The 21,709-nt window shown below is 48.8% G+C and overlaps 2 protein-coding genes across 2 annotated transcripts in view; one reads left to right on the forward strand and one right to left on the reverse strand.

The window, feature by feature from the left end:
* Nucleotides 1-21,709, reverse strand: part of SEMA4B (semaphorin 4B) — a 567,312-nt gene that overhangs the window by 102,398 nt on the left and 443,205 nt on the right. The gene's annotated exons all lie outside the window — the stretch shown is intronic.
* LOC138504617 (uncharacterized) lies at nucleotides 9,833-13,442 on the forward strand. Its single transcript, XM_069625215.1, has 4 exons — nucleotides 9,833-11,351; nucleotides 11,898-12,071; nucleotides 12,445-12,512; nucleotides 12,700-13,442. Exon 1 carries the CDS (start codon nucleotides 9,878-9,880, stop codon nucleotides 10,883-10,885), a length of 1,008 nt encoding a protein of 335 aa, XP_069481316.1. The 5' UTR covers nucleotides 9,833-9,877; the 3' UTR covers nucleotides 10,886-11,351; nucleotides 11,898-12,071; nucleotides 12,445-12,512; nucleotides 12,700-13,442.

A 21,709-nucleotide genomic window follows, 5' to 3' on the forward strand; every position in this document is an offset into this window, starting at 1 on the left:
CAGTGTCATGTTCCCTAGCCATAGGGAGCGAGGCACACATGTTGGTGTCATATTCCCTAGCCATAGGGAGCGAGGCACACGTCGGTGTCATACTCCCTAGCCATAGGGAGCAAGGCACGCATGTCAGTGTCATGTTCCCTAGCCATAGGGAGCGAGGCACACATGCCAGTGTCATATTCCCTAGCCGTAGGGAGCGAGGCACACATGTCGGTGTCATATTCCCTAGCCGTAGGGAGCGAGGCACACATGTCGGTGTCATGTTCCCTAGCCATAGGGAGCAAGGCACACATGTCAGTGTCATGTTCCCTAGCCATAGGGAGCAAGGCACACATGTCAGTGTCATGTTCCCTAGCCATAGGGAGCAAGGCGCACATGTCGGTGTCATATTCCCAAGCCATAGGGAGCAAGGCACACATGCCGGTGTCATGTTCCCTAGCCGTAGAGAGCAAGTCATACATGCCGGTGTCATATTCCCTAGCCATAGAGAGCAAGGCACACATGTCGGAGTCATGTCCCTAGCCATAGGGAGCAAGGCACACATGTCAGTGTCATGTTCCCTAGCCATAGGGAGCAAGGCACACATGTCGGTGTCATATTCCCAAGCCATAGGGAGCAAGGCACACATGCCGGTGTCATGTTCCCTAGCCGTAGAGAGCAAGTCACACATGTCAGTGTCATATTCCATAGCCATAGAGAGCAAGGCACACATGTCGGAGTCATGTCCCTAGCCATAGGGAGCAAGGCACACATGTCGGTGTTATATTCCCTAGCCATAGAGAGCAAGGCACGCATGTCAGAGACATGTTCCCTAGCCGTAGGGAGCAACGCACACATGTCGGAGTCATGTCCCCTAACCATAGGGAGCAAGACACACATGTCGGAGTCATGTTCCCTGGCCATAGGGAGCAAGGCACACATGTCAGTGTCATATTCCCTAGCCGTAGGGAGCAAGGCACACATGCCGGTGTCATGCTCCCTAGCCATAGGGAGCGAGGCACACATGTCGTGTCATATTCCCTAGCCGTAGGGAGCGAGGCACACATGTCGGTGTCATGTTCCCTAGCCATAGGGAGCAAGGCACGCATGTCAGTGTCATGTTCCCTAGCCATAGGGAGCAAGGCACACATGTCAGTGTCATATTCCCTAGCCATAGAAAGAAAGGCACACATGTCGGAGTCATGTTCCCTAGCCATAGAGAGAAAGGCACACATGTCGGAGTCATGTTCCTTAGCCAAAGAGAGCAAGGCGCGCATGCCAGTGTCATATTCCCTAGCCATAGGGAGCAAGGCACACATGTCAGTGTCATGTCCCTAGCCATAGGGAGCAAGGCACACATGTCAGTGTCATATTCCCTAGCCATAGAGAGAAAGGCACACATGTCAGTGTCATGTCCCTAGCCATAGAGAGAAAGGCACACATGTCAGTGTCATGTTCCCTAGCCATAGGGAGCGAGGCACACATGTTGGTGTCATATTCCCTAGCCATAGGGAGCGAGGCACACGTCGGTGTCATACTCCCTAGCCATAGGGAGCAAGGCACGCATGTCAGTGTCATGTTCCCTAGCCATAGGGAGCGAGGCACACATGCCAGTGTCATATTCCCTAGCCGTAGGGAGCGAGGCACACATGTCGGTGTCATATTCCCTAGCCGTAGGGAGCGAGGCACACATGTCGGTGTCATGTTCCCTAGCCATAGGGAGCAAGGCACACATGTCAGTGTCATGTTCCCTAGCCATAGGGAGCAAGGCACACATGTCAGTGTCATGTTCCCTAGCCATAGGGAGCAAGGCGCACATGTCGGTGTCATATTCCCAAGCCATAGGGAGCAAGGCACACATGCCGGTGTCATGTTCCCTAGCCGTAGAGAGCAAGTCATACATGCCGGTGTCATATTCCCTAGCCATAGAGAGCAAGGCACACATGTCGGAGTCATGTCCCTAGCCATAGGGAGCAAGGCACACATGTCAGTGTCATGTTCCCTAGCCATAGGGAGCAAGGCACACATGTCGGTGTCATATTCCCAAGCCATAGGGAGCAAGGCACACATGCCGGTGTCATGTTCCCTAGCCGTAGAGAGCAAGTCACACATGTCAGTGTCATATTCCATAGCCATAGAGAGCAAGGCACACATGTCGGAGTCATGTCCCTAGCCATAGGGAGCAAGGCACACATGTCGGTGTTATATTCCCTAGCCATAGAGAGCAAGGCACGCATGTCAGAGACATGTTCCCTAGCCGTAGGGAGCAACGCACACATGTCGGAGTCATGTCCCCTAACCATAGGGAGCAAGACACACATGTCGGAGTCATGTTCCCTGGCCATAGGGAGCAAGGCACACATGTCAGTGTCATGTCCCTAGCCGTAAAGAGCAAGGCACACATGTCAGAGTCATGGTCCCTAGCCATAGAGAGCAAGTCACATGCCGGTGTCATATTCCCTAGCCATAGAGAGCAAGGCACGCATGTCAGTGTCATGTTCCCTAGCCATAGGGAGCGAGGCACACATGTTGGTGTCATATTCGCAAGCCATAGGGAGAAAGGCACACATGTCAGTGTCATATTCCCTAGCCGTAGAGAGCAAGGTACATATGTCAGTGTCATATTCCCTAGCCATAGGGAGCAAGGCACACATGCCGGTGTCATATTCCCTAGCCATAGAGAGCAAGGCACGCATGTCAGTGTCATGTTCCCTAGCCATAGGGAGCGAGGCACACATGCCAGTGTTATGTTCCCTAGCCATAGGGAGCGAGGCACACATGTTGGTGTCATATTCGCAAGCCATAGGGAGAAAGGCACACATGTCTGAGTCATGTTCCCTAGCCATAGGGAGCAAGGCACACATGTCAGTGTCATGTTCCATAGCCATTGGGAGCAAGGCACGCATGTCAGTGTCATATTCCCTAGCCATAGGGAGCAAGGCACGCATGTCAGTGTCATGTCCCTAGCCATAGGGAGCAAGGCACACATGCCAGTGTCATGTTCCCTAGCCATAGGGAGCAAGGCACACATGCCAGTGTCATGTTCCCTAGCCATAGGGAGCAAGGCACGCATGTCAGTGTCATGTCCCTAGCCATAGGGAGCAAGGCACACATGTCGGTGTTATATTCCCTAGCCATAGAGAGCAAGGCACACATGTCGGAGTCATGTTCCCTAGCCGTAGGGAGCAAGGCACACATGTCGGAGTCATGTTCCCTAGCCGTAGAGAGCAAGGCACGCATGTCAGTGTCATGTTCCCTAGCCATAGAGAGCAAGGCACACATGTCGGAGTCATGTTCCCTAGCCGTAGGGAGCAAGGCACACATGTCGGAGTCATGTACCTAGCCATAGGGAGCAAGGCACACATGTCGGTGTTATATTCCCTAGCCGTAGAGAGCAAGGCACGCATGTCAGTGTCATGTCCCTAGCCATAGGGAGCAAGGCACACATGTCGGTGTTATATTCCCTAGCCGTAGAGAGCAAGGCACGCATGTCAGTGTCATGTCCCTAGCCATAGGGAGCAAGGCACTCATGTCGGTGTCATATTCCCTAGCCGTGGGGAGCAAGGCACGCATGTCAGTGTCATGTTCCCTAGCCATAGGGAGCAAGGCACACATGTCAGTGTCATTTTCCCTAGCCATAGGGAGCAAGGCACACATGCCGGTGTCATGTTCCCTAGCCGTAGAGAGCAAGGCACGCATGTCAGTGTCATCTCCCTAGCCATAGGGAGCAAGGCACACATGTCGGAGTCATGTTCCCTAGCCATAGAGAGCAAGGCACACATGTCAGTGTCATATTCCCTAGCCAGAGGGAGCAAGGCACACATGTCAGTGTCATGTTCCCTAGCCATAGGGAGCAAGGCACACATGTCAGTGTCATGTTCCCTAGCCATAGGGAGCAAGGCACACATGTCAGTGTCATATTCCCTAGCCAGAGGGAGCAAGGCACGCATGTCAGTGTCATGTTCTCTGGCCATAGGGAGCAAGGCACGCATGTCAGTGTCATGTCCCTAGCCATAGAGAGCAAGGCGCGCATGTCTGAGTCATGTTCCCTAGCCATAGAGAGCAAGGCACACATGTCAGTGTCATATTCCCTAGCCAGAGGGAGCAAGGCACGCATGTCAGTGTCATGTTCCCTAGCCATAGAGAGCAAGGCACACATGTCAGTGTCATATTCCCTAGCCAGAGGGAGCAAGGCACGCATGTCAGTGTCATGTTCCCTAGCCATACGGAGCAAGGCACACCTGTCAGTGTCATATTCCCTAGCCATAGGGAGCAAGGCACACATGTCAGTGTCATATTCCCTAGCCATAGGGAGCAAGGCAAACATGTCAGTGTCATATTCCCTAGCCATGGGGAGCAAGGCACACATGTCGGAGTCATGTTCCCTAGCCATAGAGAGCAAGGCACACGTGTCGGAGTCACGTTCCCTAGCCGTAGGGAGCAAGGCACACATGTCGGAGTCATGTGCCCTAGCCGTAGGGAGCAAGGCACACGTGTCGGAGTCATGTTCCCTAGCCGTAGGGAGCAAGGCACACATGTCGGAGTCATGTTCCCCAGCCATAGGGAGCAAGACACACATGTCGGAGTCATGTTCCCTAGCCGTAGGGAGCAAGGCACACATGTCGGAGTCATGTTCCCTAGCCATAGGGAGCAAGGCACACCTGTCAGTGTCGTATTCCCTAGCCATAGGGAGCAAGGCACACATGTCAGTGTCATATTCCCTAGCCATAGAGAGCAAGGCACACATGTCAGAGTCACGTTCCCTAACCATAGAGAGCAAGGCACACATGTCGTGTCATATTCCCTAGCCATAGGGAGCAAGGCACACATGTCGGTGTCATATTCCCTAACCATAGGGAGCAAGGCACACATGTCAGAGTCATGTTCCATAGCCATAGGGAGCAAGGCACACATGTCAGAGTCATGTTCCATAGCCATAGGGAGCAAGGCACACATGTCTGAGTCATGTTCCCTAGCCATAGAGAGCAAGGCACACATGTCATGTCATGTTCCCTAGCCATAGGGAGCAAGGCACACATGTCGTGTCATATTCCCTAGCCATAGAGAGCAAGGCACACATGTCAGAGTCATGTTCCATAGCCATAGGGAGCAAGGCACACATGTCTGAGTCATGTTCCCTAGCCATAGGGAGCAAGGCACACATGTCTGAGTCATGTTCCCTAGCCATAGAGAGCAAGGCACACATGTCATGTCATGTTCCCTAGCCATAGGGAGCAAGGCACACATGTCGTGTCATATTCCCTAGCCATAGAGAGCAAGGCACGCATATCGGTGTCATATTCCCTAGCCATAGGGAGCAAGGCACACATGTCAGAGTCATGTTCCCTAACCATAGGGAGCAAGGCACACATGTCAGAGTCATGTTCCCTAGCCATAGAGAGCAAGGCACACATGTCAGTGTCATATTCCCTAGCCGTAGGGAGCAAGGCACACATGTCGGTGTCATATTCCCTAGCCATACGGAGCAAGGCACACATTTCGGAGTCATGTTCCCTAGCCGTAGGGAGCAAGGCACACATGTCGGAGCACACACTCATCTTCTCAGGGAGACAGTCTCAAACCAAGAAGACTTTGAATCAATCATAACCACAGGCACTGCTCTGGACAGCCTTCGATAGCATTGTATACACATCAGTCACGTTCCTGCCACCGGCGTAGGGAGTGAAGCCCAGATGCTAGAGGACAAGGTCCCACCCAGAAGGGGCGTGGCCTAGCAGTATGGACTGGGCTGCTCTTATCGGAGGTGCGCATGTCTGGTCATCTCCTGGAAGGCCAAAGGTGGCCTGAACATGTTGTACTGGAAGGCTCCCAGAGGAACGATGAGGCATAAGATCAGTTCAAAGTATTGCATCCAGCACTTTCCGCACTACAATTACATTTCTCACGAAGCAACCCCCTTTTCACCTCCCTTAAGTGGCAACCCCAGCACATCATTCTTATATAATGTGTGAGGTACCTCGGTTGCATGTCAGTCATATTCTGAGGATCCGCAAATCCTTACGGGGATGATGAAATAAACGAGCTTGAGTTGGAACCCTTCCTTCCTGTCTGTGGAATAAGTGGGGAGATCGCAAGCGCATTTCCCAGTCCCCCGGCAGGCTTGAGTTCCAGCAGCAGGTGGCCCCCCTCTATGTCATGGATAGAGGGGGGGGGATAGGGGAGAAAAACTAAAGAAATGTGGCAGGTGTCAAACATCCTACATGCCCAAGAAATCCACCGTACTAAAAAGCAGCAGAAAGAACGCACGAGCACAGCCGCTAGGCGGGGAGAGTGAAAGACATTGTGTGAATGGGGGTGTGTCCAGGGCAAGCCCACTCCCCACCAAACATTGGAGCACACCATTGCCTTCACTTTTCGCTGCAGAGAGACACTGCATGCCATGAGCTGGCTAGGGGCCAAGTCAGTATCTGATAAGATATGATAGGTTATTTATAAAGTGCTTAATACCCAGAGGTTTCTAAGCGCGGACCCGGGGATCAAACCTGCGTTGCCCCCCTGAGCTATAATGATAATGATGTGTTATTTATATAGCGCCTTAATCCAAAGAGCTTTACAGAGCACATATCTACATACATTATCACCCAACCGAAATTGGTATTTCACTACGAGGTGTAAATGTCCCCCATCACCAGGGACGGCGACAGGGCCTTCTGAGTCTCAGTTGAAATGGGCCCCGAGCCTCAGGGGACCTCTGAACAGCTGCCCTCATATTGGCAGTCTTATGCCACAGCACCATCGCCTTACACTTGCACAAAACATCGCTACATGTGCGGTTTAGAGCGCTTTTGATAGGCTGCCTTCCCGGGTGCCCCAGGGTGGCCGCCTGGGCCTCGCACCTGTTGCCTTTTTTCTCGGTTTCTGTCAACATCAGCCTCCTGCTGAGAGGGCGATTAATAACTTTTTAATGGACGCTTACAGTTTCATCACCCCGCTGGCTGCCTGCCTCGTGAATTATCAGCTCCCATTAACGCCCTGCTGTTTTCCTTTGAGTCCCTTGAAATGTAAGCCCCCCACGAAGGCCTCATATTGTTTTTCCCACACATAGCAAAGAGGGGCCCCAAACATGTTGAGAGAGGGCCTCACACATCTCCAGCCACCCCCACCCCGCCCGACTGCTGACGATGGAGGCAGACAATGGGCAGAAACGCACAGAGTCGATGAACAGAAACACTGACCGCCCACAGTGCGCAGCACCCGCCATTATCCAGGACTCAGAAGCAGCCTCCGCTGTTGCCGGCCCCCGGGGATTCTTTTCCAGGTTGGAAGTGATCATCCTGTCCCATTCCCCCCACCCCCTGCCTCGCATATAGTCGTTAAAACGACTGCATGAAAATGGTGGCGAGCTCAGTATAAAATTCATTAACACCAGAGCGCCATGACACAAACGAAATCCTTCAGAGCGCTGTATGAGTCTCTGGAAGACAATTAAAGAAGGAGACTCCGCCCCCCCCCACCCTTAATAGCAACTGTCTAAACATTTCCATCCACGCCAACTCCAGAGAACCCAAGAGGAGTTCAAGGCGCCCACCAGAAGCTGATGCCTAAAAGGAGTCAACATAAATCCAAAAACATTGTGCGAAGGACTGGAACCTAACGCCCCCCCGCGCCCCCCTTTCATTCCCCCAGAGCTATGCACACTGCAGACAGAGAATGCAGTACAATGGAGACCTTTTAAATTCGCTGGTGCTTGTTATCTTTTATTTGCCCACTTGGTGGCGCTCCTGATTCAATGTTTAGCCATGTGCTATCTAGCGGGACTATTTGCTGTCTGCCCCTCGCTGAGGGTCTCACTGGTTGAAAGAGGTATAACGCACCCGCAGGAGTCACTCCCCCACAGGGGTAATTCCCCCACAAGAGGGCCCCAGCAATGCCCAGAGGGCGCCGCGAAGCCTCCCGGGCACTGCACTGACACCATATACATTATCAATCAATCGACACGGCCCTGGCAGGTGTGTAGCAGGGCCAGGTGCTGGAGTGTGCCCAATAATAGCCCTGCTGAGGTGTGCAGCCACTGCACCCAGAGAAGAGACCACAGAGGCGAGGGAGGGGGGGGGCAGCACTCTTATTGCCACAGTAACAACACATGCCGCATTTCCCGCTGGAGGCCGCAGGCCCGGATCCCCCTGGACTATGAAACTGGCAAACATGGTCTCCCTGGATCACGATTCCACAGAAAAGAAAAGCCCATGCCTGTGCCACACTGCACCCGAGGCACACCACACCCGAGGCACACCGCACCGCACCAGAGGCACACCGCACCAGAGGCACACCGCACCCGAGCCACACCGCACCGCACCCAAGGCACACCGCACCGCACCCGAGGCACACCGCACCCGAGGCACACCGCACTGCACCCAAGGCACACTGCACCCGAGCCACACCGCACCCGAGCCACACCACACCCGAGGCACACCTCACCGCACCCAAGGCACACTGCACTGCACCCAAGGCACACCGCACCGCACCCAAGGCACACCGCACCCATGGCACACCGCACCCATGGCACACCGCAACACACCCGAGGCACACAGCACCACACAGCACCACAGGTGAGGCACACCGCACCACACGCGAGACACACCGCACCACACGCGAGGCACACCGCACCACACGCGAGGCACACCGCACCGCAACCGAGGCACACCGCACCGCAACCGAGGCACACCGCAACTGAGGCACACCACACTGTACCCGAGACACACCACACCGCGCCTGAGGCACACCACACCGCACCCGAGGCACACCACACCGCACCCGAGGCACACCACACCGCACCCAAGGCACACCGCACCCATGGCACACCACATCCATAGATAACAACAACACACCGTTTAAACCTAAGTCTACCTTTACACCTACATCCCAAATGGTCTCTAATGAAACCATCATCTTTGAACGTGCAGTCTTACGAGACTTCCATTCCATTTTCGTGGAACCTACTGACTCGAAACATAATCAATGTTACAACTTTTCCAAAAAAGATTGGTCCTGCCTTGAAGAACTGAAAAGGGACACTTCTATTATCATTAAACAGGCCGACAAAGGCGGAGGGGTAGTTGTCTGTGATGCTTCTTTCTACGATTCAGAAGTACTAAGACAACTAGACAACGCTAATTTTTATTTGAAACTTAGAGGGGACCCTCCAGTAGGAATACAAAATGAAATTCTAGCCCTAGCTACACGGGCTAAAGATGCGGACATTTTGAGTATTAAAGAATTCCAATTCCTTACTAACAAAGGTATGCGAGCTCCCCTCTTCTATATCCTTTTGAAAATTCACAAGAATATGCTTAATCCCCCAGGACGTCCAATAGTGTCGCTTTGTGGCTCAATCCTTGAACCATTGGGAAAATATATCGATTATTTCCTTAAACCCTTGGCGATGGACACCCCTACTTATCTGGCAGATACTACTGATGCCATTGTCCACCTTGAAGGCCTTCCTTTCAACCCTGTCAATAACTTGTTTATGACTCTGGATGTGGAGTCTCTATATTCCAACATCCCCCAAGCAGAGTCTCTACCTATTATGAAATTCTTTCTGGACCTTAGAAGCGATCCACAACTAGTTCCGAGTGAATTTATAGTTGACTTATTGGAAATCGCCCTCACTAAGAACTATTTTAGGTTCAAGGAAAGTTTTTATTTACAAGTAAAAGGAACCGCGATGGGTGCTGCTTTTGCCCCCAACTACGCAACGCTATTTATGTGGGCTTTCGAAAAAGTTTCTATATTCGACGACTCCAATCCCTTTCTGCAGTCCATCACTTTTTATAAAAGATACATAGATGATATTATTATCATCTGGGACAAGACCAAGGGTGACCATGAACTATTTCTCACATGGATTAACTCCCTTAATGAACATCTTAAATTCACCATGTCCACCAGCAACACATCTATCTCTTTTCTAGATCTTCTACTTAAAATCAAGGATGGAGTCATCTCGATAGAACTCTATCGTAAAACCACAGATCGGAACACAATTCTGCATTTTGATAGCTTTCATCCTCAAGCCCTGAGAGAAAGTATTCCCTATGGTCAATTTTTGAGAGCAAGACGAAATTGTACAGACAAAAAAGATTTCGTGGCCCAGTCTAACATCATAGAGGAAAGACTATCACAGAGAGGCTATCCCTCGCATATATTAAGACAGTCGCGCAAAAGGGCAAGGCACCAACATCGGGAAATTTTGTTGGCCAAAAAATCGCTTGAAAATTCGAACCAATCGCGCATGGTTTGTGCAATGACTTATAACACACACCATGCCCGAATCAAGAAAGCTATTGGTAAACATTGGCACCTGCTTCAAATGAATACACCTGATTTAGAATACCCCATGTTTGCCTTTAAAAAGGGCAAGAATTTGAAAGGCTGGTTAACCCAGGCTGACAGATTACGGATCCCTCTGTCTACCAAAACGATAACTGAGATGTGGGGAATGGAAAAGGTGACGGGTCACTACCCTTGTGGCACTTGTTGCCAGTGCGGTTACACCAGTGCAACCAATATAGTTACCATTAACCATAGACCCTGGAAACTTAGAGGGCACACGACGTGCAATTCAAAAAATGTAATCTATGCCGTCATGTGCCCATGTAAGAAAACATACATAGGCAAGACTACCAGACCTGTCAAATTGAGGATATCAGAACACAAGTCTAGAATCAGGACCCGCAATTTGTCTTCACCTTTAGTTGCTCATTTTGTAGAGCACCTTCACAGTTGCGAAGATCTACGTTGGTGGTGTCTCCAACGTATAGTAGGATCCGATCAATATGCTACGGCCAACAGACTGGCCTCATGTGAGCATTGGTGGATTTACAACACCCAAAGCCACATTTCAGGTCTAAATGCCCAGGAAGAATGGCAATCAGTATTTAACTAATCAATATATAGATTACCTTTGTCCAGATATATGTAGGGCTCCTCCTTCCTTTATGGTGCCATCAGTTTCTAATTTTGCTATTCCTGGCCCTGCATTCTCACAGGCCTTTCTTTTGTGTCACACTTCATGGAAGGGCCGACTGCGTTTTATTCATTCATTTCTTTTGTTGTTTTTGTCCGGCTTTGCAATGCCGAGTTGCAAATGTGTCATGGCTCATTTCCAGGACACGCGCATGTGACTTAATGAAGGCGAGGTATCTATTCGTTTAACACACTAGAGACATCATACGTCCCGAATAGCCTACAGCCTTGCGAGCAATTTCAACCACCGCCCAATGCCTGAGGCTATACGCATTACGTCTGTAGTCACGTATTTAAGCCAAGCCACGTCGCAGGAACGACGGCCCGGGATTTCCGTTCTCGCGGAGCTTGAGTTCAATTCACGATTGCCGCAGATTGAATGACAGGTAACATGCTGGTCCTGTTTTCTTTTTGTTGTTTTTTGGATTAATGCCCCTCTCCATCTGTTTCTGTTGCCAACTGTTAGAGGGAGCCTTGAATTTTGATTCCTTGTGATAAGGAGTCCTTAACACCCGAAAGTTCACAACAAGGCAAGACTCGTTTAGATTAAAGCTCCGGCCTTTCAGGCTATTCCTAAACAAACAGATGGAGGGGCTATCAGCCGTTTACGGTTTAGTAAACTGGCCCGTGCTTTTCAGAATTAGGAGAATGGATCAGCTATAAACAGTGGTTTATAATCATCCGGTTGTTTACTTTGAGGCTAATTAGCGAGTAGGCAACCGGTAGACGGTCTAATCTATGGTAGTGTTTTGTTGTTTTATTTATTCATTTATTTTCTTATGTTAGTTAGACCATGCAGTTGGGTGAGTCACATTGGTAGTTTCAAGATTTATTCGCTTGTTTACTCTGGAATCATTCTATACCGTGGAACTCTACCATGACCATAGAAACAGTATCTATTCATTTACTTACTAATTTATTTATTTATGCAGATTCGTTTTGTCAAGTTCGTCTTTGTCCAACTGGGGAATTTACAAGCCCTGTGGACCGTGGGATCCAGTGTCCTTACTAAGACTACTATTAGACTGGTACTTTGAACTCTACCTGCGTTGTCTTCTTGTATGCCACGCTCTCAAAGTTCTGAACATACACATTGGGGCATTCAGGTGAGCTGCCCGATTCTAGTTTTCAATTTTGAGCTTTAGCTCACACACATTTGATGTACAAGTGGGTTGTATTTGGACAACCAATCCATTTTTAAATAACTTTTGGATCTGATATTTTTTCAGTCACCTATAGATCCAGTGATTGCTTTAGCCTTTATTTCTTACTTTCACCAATTGTTCTTAGACTGTCCTTTCCGACTCTTTTCCTTTTGGGCCCTTTTCCACCGGGACCATGGTACAACTGGACAGCATGAATCTACTTGATTTCCTTGCCTCACTTGTTCTCTGTAGGAATTTCTTGAGTAATTTCATTACCATGTACTTTATAAGATAATTGAAAATTCTAACTGTATATTTATACCTTGCGTTGCAGATCCAATTTGTTTGAGATCCTTTTTTACAGGATTGTGGAATCAGCCCCCATACAGGGTCGAGATTATGGTAATTACCTTTTCTCCCCTCTCTCTTTTTTACATTGAATGTCACAAGACTTGTTGAAACCAATTGATATGGGAGAGGTCCCGCTTGCTGCACTTATAGATCATCTACTACTTTTTATTCAGTATGTAACTGCTATTCATGATGTGTTTCTTTCTTCTTCTTTTTTCTTTTCCATACCCTGTTTTAGGTGAAAAATGTGTTTACTTTTTAAAAATATGTAAACACATAGAAGACATAAAAGTTTTTTAACTACACCTGGGTATGTTCAGACAAAAAAACAGATGAACAATCCAGAATCTATGAAATTCAAGGGAATGCTATGTCCTGACGAAGATGGACATCACCTGCATGTTTTGCTAGATGTGTTATTTCCATCGAAACTACTATTTTCCAATGGTGCCATGTCATTCACATTTATTATTTGTTTTTTCTTTCTTCATGACACCTTAGTAGTCGACGCACAGCATCCCATAGTTAGATTTTAGTGTGTGTGCTTTACTGTTTTGTTGTTTGGAATTCAATACAATTTCTTTCCATAGTTCGGTCTTTTGTGTTCCTGATTTGATTATTGAAATGAAACCTTCTTTGTTTGGTTTTCTGGACTCAATATTATTTTGACTGCATTTCTGATATTTATTTGATTGTTTATATAATTAGTCTGGTCAGAGCGACTGGGGGTCCCCCACTTGAGTGATTCCCTTCACTCGCTTGGGGCACCACCCACGGCATGCCCAGATTAATTCTTAGGTTTCATGTGATCAACTGACTTGCGACCTTTCGCAGTAGTCACTATTTGACATCAATATTACTAACAGTATGCACCTTTTTAGCCAACTGTAAGATACAATTTTGTACATTGTACTAGAGCTTTAGACAATTTAACATTCTTTTAGACTATTTGTATAAAATAAATATAACATTACAAATTAATTGTTTGTTCTATGTGTAATGATATGTTGGGCAGCTGGGGGAGCCTCTTTCCTTGTATATATGGTTGAATGATGTCCTTTGAAAGAATTTTTTGGCCTTTCCGTTGGCTTGACCTCCATGTAGTATTACACCACATCCATGGCACACAGCACCACACGTGAGGCACACAGCACCACACGTGAGGCACACCGCACCACACACGAGGCACACCGCACCACACCCGAGGCACACCGCACCACACCCGAGGCACACTGCACCACACCCGAGGCACACCGCAACCGAGGCACACCGCAACTGAGGCACACCGCTACTGAGGCACACCACACTGCACCCGAGGCACACCACACTGTACCCGAGGCACACCACACCGCGCCTGAGGCACACCACACCGCGCCTGAGGCACACCGCACCGCACCTGAGGCACACCACACCGCACCCGAGGCACACCACACCGCACCCGAGGCACACCACACCGCACCCGAGGCACACCACGCCACCCTCCATCTCCAATGATACCAGCATCCATGGTGCCCCTGGCTCCCAAGCCCATGTTCTCAGGGCCATCAGGGTCCTGCCCTGCAACAACCTGTAAGTCCAGGTGATCCTGGCACACCTATAGAGGTGCTGGACCCCAGCACCGGGAGGTCGGCCGTGTGACTGGCACCGCCCCCCGCAAAATGAGTTGCTCAGTCCTCAGAAACGGACTTCTTGGTTCAAAAGACCTCTGATATGGTTGGTATTTTACAGGGTGGGATGGCCACAGACACAGCAGCGCGAGGCAGCGGCAGGGAACAGTAACTTCAAGCAGGTGATCACTGTGCACTTTATTTCACTGCGTTTGTTTCAGTCTTGATAGTAAATCTAAAACTCAGATTAAGAATTTATTAGGCTAAAAATCCCTTTGTATGATTGGAAACCAGGGGACTTGGTTACATGCAGTTACAGGGTCTCATTTAAAGGAGGTTATCACCACAGAAAGAACCCGGCCAGGCCAGCTCCAAACCCTAACAGTCCAGCTTTAGCCTAGCAGAGATGGGTTAAGCCTTACCCAACACGCGGGCCGATGGAAGAAGCCCCAGCCCCGCTAATATAAGGCATTTTGGGATAATATTCACTTCCTATTAGGTGGCAGCTGTCTGGGGCCTTCTTTGCCCTCCTGACCCACCTGGGGGCCACTTTCACCTCCTGCGAGCTTGGAGCGCCTTTGAGCCCTCTTATCCACCTGGGGCCACTTTCACCTCCTGCGAGCTTGGAGCGCCTTTGAACCCTCTTATCCACCTGGGGTCCACTTTGCCCACCTGGGTAGCTGCTGCCTCATTTTCAGGTCAAGTTCACTGCACACAAAAGCATGGGCGACTTTCTAACACTGCAGCCAATCATTCTTCTAGAATGCTTCCCTTAATCTTACGTTTGCGGCCCCTCTGCCAAACATCCTTTGGCCCCAGTCACTGGTAACTAATCCCCTCATCACACTGCGCTCTGGTGAAGTCTCAGCTGACTGGCAAACTAGAGTTCAAGGCAGCTGGGAGGCCTACGAGCATTCATTTTTCAGAGGGGTTCCTGTTTCCCTTTGATTAGTTGAAGGGCTTCACAGGGTACCCGCAGGCGTGAGCACCACAAGCCTTCATTTATTTTTCATGTCCCCTTTGCCCCAGAGGATCTTTTTATTCCCCCCCTTCTATTGGCCACCGTCCCCAGACCGCCTTCTGGTTGGCTTCCCCCACACCCACCTGGGCCAGCAAGGACTGGGCACCCAGACATGCCAGGACTGGGCACCCTGACATGAAGGACTGAGCACCCTGACATGAAGGACTAAGCACCCTGACATGAAGGACTAAGCACCATGACAAGAAGAACTGAGCACCTTGACATGAAAGGCTGAGCACCCTGACAAGAAGGACTGGGCACCCTGAAAAGAAGGACTGGGCACCCTGACATGAAAGACCGGGCACCCTGACATGAAGGACTGAGCACCAGAGGCGTAGGCAGGGTAGGGCTTGAGGGGCAAGGCCCACCCAAAATCTGTAAATGCCCACTCAGCAGCGCTGTGTGGGTATTTACAGATATTTTGTCAATGCAGTGGGCCCAACTACATTAGCATCAGGCCCCATTTGCTAGACAATCCTGGCTACGCCTCTGCTGAGCACCCTGACATAAAGGACTGGGTAAAAATAAGCAGTGTTGCATAGCAATTTCCTATGCAATTGTGCAGGTTTGCTAATTAAATTGAGACTTCTGTATCCAAGCTAGCTATTTAAGTTACCCCATTCATTGAAAGCACAGCCGGACCTGCAGTCCCCTCTTGCCCAGGCTTCTCTTGACCCTCTTTTTCTCTGTTCACTGCAAGATCAGAAGGCTAATGGACAGACACCGCAGCAGCAACCATCTCCTTCACTCTTAAGTGCCAACAGCATGTGTGGGAGCGCTCGGCAAGATTTGTTTGTCTTTTTGAAATGATTACAAACTAGAAGTAACCAGGATGATACCTGCATTAAGCCAGCTATAACCTGTCTGGCAACCTTAATTTATTTTTTAAAAGACAGCCATGCAAATCCATTTCTAAAAATGTAAACTGTTACATAACCCATCTATAATCCACTGCTACTGTAAAACACTGCACTGTCTCCCTGCTTTACAGTAAAGGTTAGTCTGTCTATAATCCACTGCTACTGTAAAACACTGCACTGTCTCCGTGCTTTACAGTAAAGGTTAGTGTAGCTATAATCCACTGTTGCTGTAAAACACTGCACTGTCTCCGTGCTTTACAGTAAAGGTTAGTCTGTCTATAATCCACTGCTGCTGTAAAACACTGCACTGTCTCCGTGCATTACAGTAAAGGTTAGTGTATCTATAATCCAAAGGTTAGTGTATCTATAATCCAAAACACTGCACTGTCTCCGTGCTTTACAGTAAAGGTTAGCCTGTCTATAATCCACTGCTGCTGTAAAACACTGCACTGTCTCCGTGATTTACAGTAAAGGTTAGTGTATCTATAATCCACTGCTACTGTAAAACCCTGCACGGTCTCCGTGCTTTACACTAAAGGTTAGCCTGTCTATAATCCACTGCTACTGTAAAACACTGCACTGTCTCTGTGATTTACAGTAAAGGTTAGTGTATCTATAATCCACTGCTACTGTAAAACCCTGCACGGTCTCCCTGCTTTACACTAAAGGTTAGCCTGTCTATAATCCACTGCTACTGTAAAACACTGCACTGTCTCCGTGCTTTACAGTAAAGGTTAGTCTGTCTATAATCCACTGCTACCGTAAAACACTGCACTGTCTCCCTGCTTTACAGTAAAGGTTAGTGTATCTATAATCCACTGCTGCTGTAAAACACTGCACGGTCTCCGTGCTTTACAGTAAAGGTTAGTCTGTCTATAATCCACTGCTACTGTAAAACACTGCACTGTCTCTGTGCTTTACAGTAAAGGTTAGTCTGTCTATAATCCACTGCTACTGTAAAACACTGCACTGTCTCCGTGCTTTACAGTAAAGGTTAGTCTGTCTATAATCCACTGCTACTGTAAAACACTGCACTGTCTCCGTGCTTTACAGTAAAGGTTAGACTATCTATAATCCACTGCTGCTGTACAACACTGCACTGTGTCTGTGCTTTACAGTAAAGGTTAGTCTGTCTATAATCCACTGCTACTGTAAAACACTGCACTGTCTCCGTGCTTTACAGTAAAGGTTAGTTTATCTATAATCCACTGCTGCTGTAAAACACTGCACTGTCTCTGTGCTTTACAGTAAAGGTTAGTCTGTCTATAATCCACTGCTACTGTAAAACACTGCACTGTCTCCATGCTTTACAGTAAAGGTTAGACTATCTATAATCCACTGCTGCTGTAAAATACTGCACTGTGTCTGTGCTTTACAGTAAAGTTTAGTCTGTCTATAATCCACTGCTACTGTAAAACACTGCACTGTCTCCATGCTTTACAGTAAAGGTTAGACTATCTATAATCCACTGCTGCTGTAAAACACTGCACTGTGTCTGTGCTTTACAGTAAAGGTTAGGTTTGTCTATCGAAATCTCATAGTATCCACTATATCTTATTCTCTTGGGGAAGATACAAAAGGGAACACTTTTGAAAATGTACATCTCACAAAGCCAAATGCTTTTGAAGGTAAACCCAGGTCTGAGACCTTGTGGTTGAATCCACCTGTGCAACTGGTGTCCAACCCATAAACTCATCCCATACTCCTTGATATTCTATTGTATTGCCCTGTTGCTTTGAACCCACTACCTATTGAAAACACAAAGCTAACTAGATGTGTACGCAAATTAGTGATCAAGTTCCATCCTGTCTGTACATCTATAGATCTACTGCAATACCATACACTGTGGGCAGCCCCCAGAGCTCGCTATGGATTATGCTTGCATTGTATATTAGCGCCTGCAGGAGAGAGCTGGGCAAACTGTTTTCAGAGCCTTTTTATCACATTGATTTATTTGTGTACATTCATGCAGCTGACCTTTCACATTTTACAGACACACGTGCAGGGCACGCAAAGTATTTTCGCTCACTCACATAGTCGAGTGGATTTTATGCAGGACAAGTACCATTTGCAAGGGATGTTCGAAACTTTTATTTAACATTTACTTTCTTTGCAAAAAATGTCAAATACATGTTTCACTGTGCATGAGGGGCAGTTGTGTGGAAACAGTGTGCAAAACAAAGTAGGTTTGTGGTGACATGCCCCATTTTACAGAAAACACATTTAAATGTGTTATCATTGGCTGCCATGGGTGGAGGTAATTTCTCTTACATCGAGTAGGTAAACTAAGTAAATTGACCTGCAGGTCTAGCTTAATTTTAAAGAGTTTGCAAGGCCCGACTCCTCTCACCAATGCCTTCCTTCAGCGGTACACAAAACTGCTCATTTTATGCCTTAGGTACAAATAACTTTGGTGACATTAAAAATATTTGTACAGCATTGCTAATCAAATGGGCTTCTTTGCTAATCGAGAAACATTTAATTAGCAAAGTCTGCTAATCAATTTTTGAAAACAACTGTATGCCTTGCCATACAATACAATCAAAAATGCAGAAAGATCAGCTAAACAGTATTTCCACTCTGAGAAATCTCAGTGCTCTCTTTGAATACAATAAACAATGTCGCCACTTTGTGTTTCCGATGATTTTTCAAAAGGTACACCTATCCTAATTGCCCGCATTTTCTGTGTAGCACGGCCTTTATCATGACGAAACCGATCATTTTAAACAGGATCGAATCTGTAACTCTCTCTTCTTCTCCCTCTCCTTCTTTCTCTCTTTCTTGCTCTCTCTCCCCCCGTTTCTGGTTCCATGTGATATTTTCGCCGCAAAAATATCGCGATGCAAAAATATCGCCATATTTTTGCGGCGAAAATAACACATGGACCCTGCGGGGGACACCCCCGCATCCCCCGCACCTAATATTTTCGCCACCAAAAATATCGCCTATGGCCGTTCCCGGCGACCATATGTTCGGCGATATTTTTGCTGGCGAAAATATTACCTGATTCCCTGTTTCTCCTCTCTCGCTCTTCTTCTTGGTCTCTCTCCCATTTCTCTTGCTATGTCCTCTCTTCCCATGTTTGTGCTTCTCTCTGTGCTTCTCTCTATCCTCTCTCTACCTCTCTCTCTCCTCCTCTCACTCCCTCTGTCATTGTCCCCTTCTTGTTCTCTCTTCCTCTCGCTCCCCCTCTCTCTCTGTCTCTCTCCCCTGTTTCTGATTCCCTCTACCTCTTTCTCTCCTCCCTCTCTTTCCCCTTCTCCTTCTCTCTCTAGCACCTACGTGATCAACATTTTACTTTCTAGGACAGAAAATGCTGACACTTCAACCTCATCAACCAATCACTTTCTAACTTAATCTACAACACAGACTGTTAAACTGTTGAAGCAGCAGAATAGGAGATTGCCTCTTAAGGGAGCGACCCAAGTGCTCCTAAACACTGTGTTGTCACATCAAAGTGACAACCCTAATACCAGGGGTGTTGCTAGCTCTGGAAAGGATTGGGGGCTAGGCTAATGTTGGGACTAGGGGCTAGTTAGTCTTTTGGTTGTATCCCCCAAGCTTCTATCTGGGGCTACAACCAAAACACCCGGGGCTATAGCCCCCTCGCCCCCCTCCTAGCAACGCCTCTTCCTAATACGATGGCTTTTTGAAAGGTTTGCTCGCCAACACGGCCTGCTACTCAGTGGTCACCACTCGGTCTCTGGGGAAGACCTTGGCAGTCACACCATTGGGAATTCCCACTTAACTTCCGGGGCTCCCGGGCAGTCTTCCCTTGCCCCGGGGTAGACCTCAATGTCTTCCTTGTCCAGACCTAAGGGTCTTTGAGAGTAGACTTGGCGGAGTGTTCCCTTGTCCAGACCTCAGGGTCTTTGAGAGTAGACTTGGCGGAGTGTTCCCTTGTCCAGACCTCAGGGTTTTTGAGAGTAGACTTGGCGGAGTGTTCCCTTGCCCAGACCTCGGGGTCTTTGAGAGTAGACTTGGCAGAGTGTTCCCTTGCCCAGACCTCAGGGTCTTTGTGAGTAGACTTGGCAGAGTGTTCCCTTGCCCAGACCTCAGGGTCTTTGTGAGTAGACTTGGCAGAGTGTTCCCTTGCCCAGACCTCAGGGTCTTTGAGAGTAGACTTGGCAAAGTGTTCCCTTGCCCAGACCTCAGGGTCTTTGTGAGTAGACTTGGCAGAGTGTTCCCTTGCCCAGACCTCAGGGTCTTTGTGAGTAGACTTGGCAGAGTGTTCCCTTGCCCAGACCTCAGGGTCTTTGTGAGTAGACTTTGCGTGCAGTGGAGACTGAGTGTGTCTGCCTGGAGGGTTCCTCTTTCAGCTCGAGAGTTATGACAACAAACAGTGTGTGGGTGCGGTCTGGGCCCAGCCAAGCTGTGTTGCTACTTTACGGTTCTACCCAGTCCACTCAGGAGGAGGCTCCACCAGACGTCACTGCGCGGAGCGCGCCACCGGTGCGCCATATACCAGCAAGAACCAGTGGACCAGGAAAACCTAGTGCTCCACTCACCCTCCGCCCAAGCTCTGTCTAAGGCACTCAGTAGTAACTCATCCCACCCTCATGCCCTGACCTGCCAGGCGTTTCACTTGAGTGTCACGCTTGGCTTGCAGAGAACATAGGGGCGGACGGGGATTTGGGCTGGGTAATGCGGCCCCTCTCTGAAACATTTACCTTGGGGTGCTGTTCTTCTCAAAATCCTAAACTGTAGGTGATGAGTTCTGGTTGTTTATAAAGCGCCCAACAGATGCCAGGCGTTCTCTCCACTGTTCAGAAAACATTGGCCACGCAACACATGCCCTGTAGAGGTGCCCAGCAGGTGAAGGGACCCTCTGACAGGCTGTGCAAATGCAAAGGGCCTGGCAGCATTCTTCAAGCAGAGCCCCACTTGCCTGGGGCACACATACACACGCACCCCATTAAGCGGCCTCCAGAGGCCCCCACTCTGCAGAAATATGTTTCACACTAGGCGCTGTGTGGCGGAGACGCCAGGCAGGCTGTGCACGTGCTGCGGAGCTCTCCACTTAATCTCCACTGCCGAAGTTCTGAGAGGCGGGACCCGGCTACAGAACAGAGGGGGGGGGGTTAATGATCTTTTACCCCAGAGTTTGTGCATAATGGAAACGTTTTGTTGTTGAAGTTCACGGTTTTTAAATTCAGTGCAGCTACAAAATATGTGAGGGCGGAGACTTTGCGCCCCCTCAGTTACCCCACCCACCACCCCTATAAACACAAAATCCGATTTCCCAAATGTACTTTCTAGAGTGTGTACAAATGATGCGCTGAGGTGAATTTCTTGGCAAAGAACCGTCTGCACTGGAAAGTGGGTGCAGTGAATGTTAGGAGTGTCACTGGGCAGGTCCCTGGCACCCATGCCAGCACAGCTCCCGGGGACACACAGCAGCCGCGCGCTCACACACGGGAGCAGAGTTACAGGCAAAGCTTTCTTTTTCTTTCTTATGTAAATACCACATTTGCCAGATTAATGGATACAGATATTTTAATTTGAGAAGAAAATAATTGCTTTTTTCATCCCTCTTTAATGGATGTTTAGATTTAAAGAATATACACTATGGGCAGGAAAGGGTCTCTGGTTTGCAGTGGGGCGTCGTGGGGAGCTGTGACCCGGAAGCACTCCCTCAGCCCTGGAGGAAGGAGCAAAGATCAGGCAAAATGGCCGTCCCTTGGCCGCCATTTTATTGATAACGCTGCGCGGTCACTGCGGGGTCTAATGTTGTAGAAATTGAGCTCCTTCCTTCCAGGA

Source organism: Ambystoma mexicanum, chromosome 11, assembly GCF_040938575.1.
Source record: "Ambystoma mexicanum isolate Mex_15411 chromosome 11, UKY_AmexF1_1, whole genome shotgun sequence".
NCBI classification, from domain to species: domain Eukaryota; kingdom Metazoa; phylum Chordata; class Amphibia; order Caudata; family Ambystomatidae; genus Ambystoma; species Ambystoma mexicanum.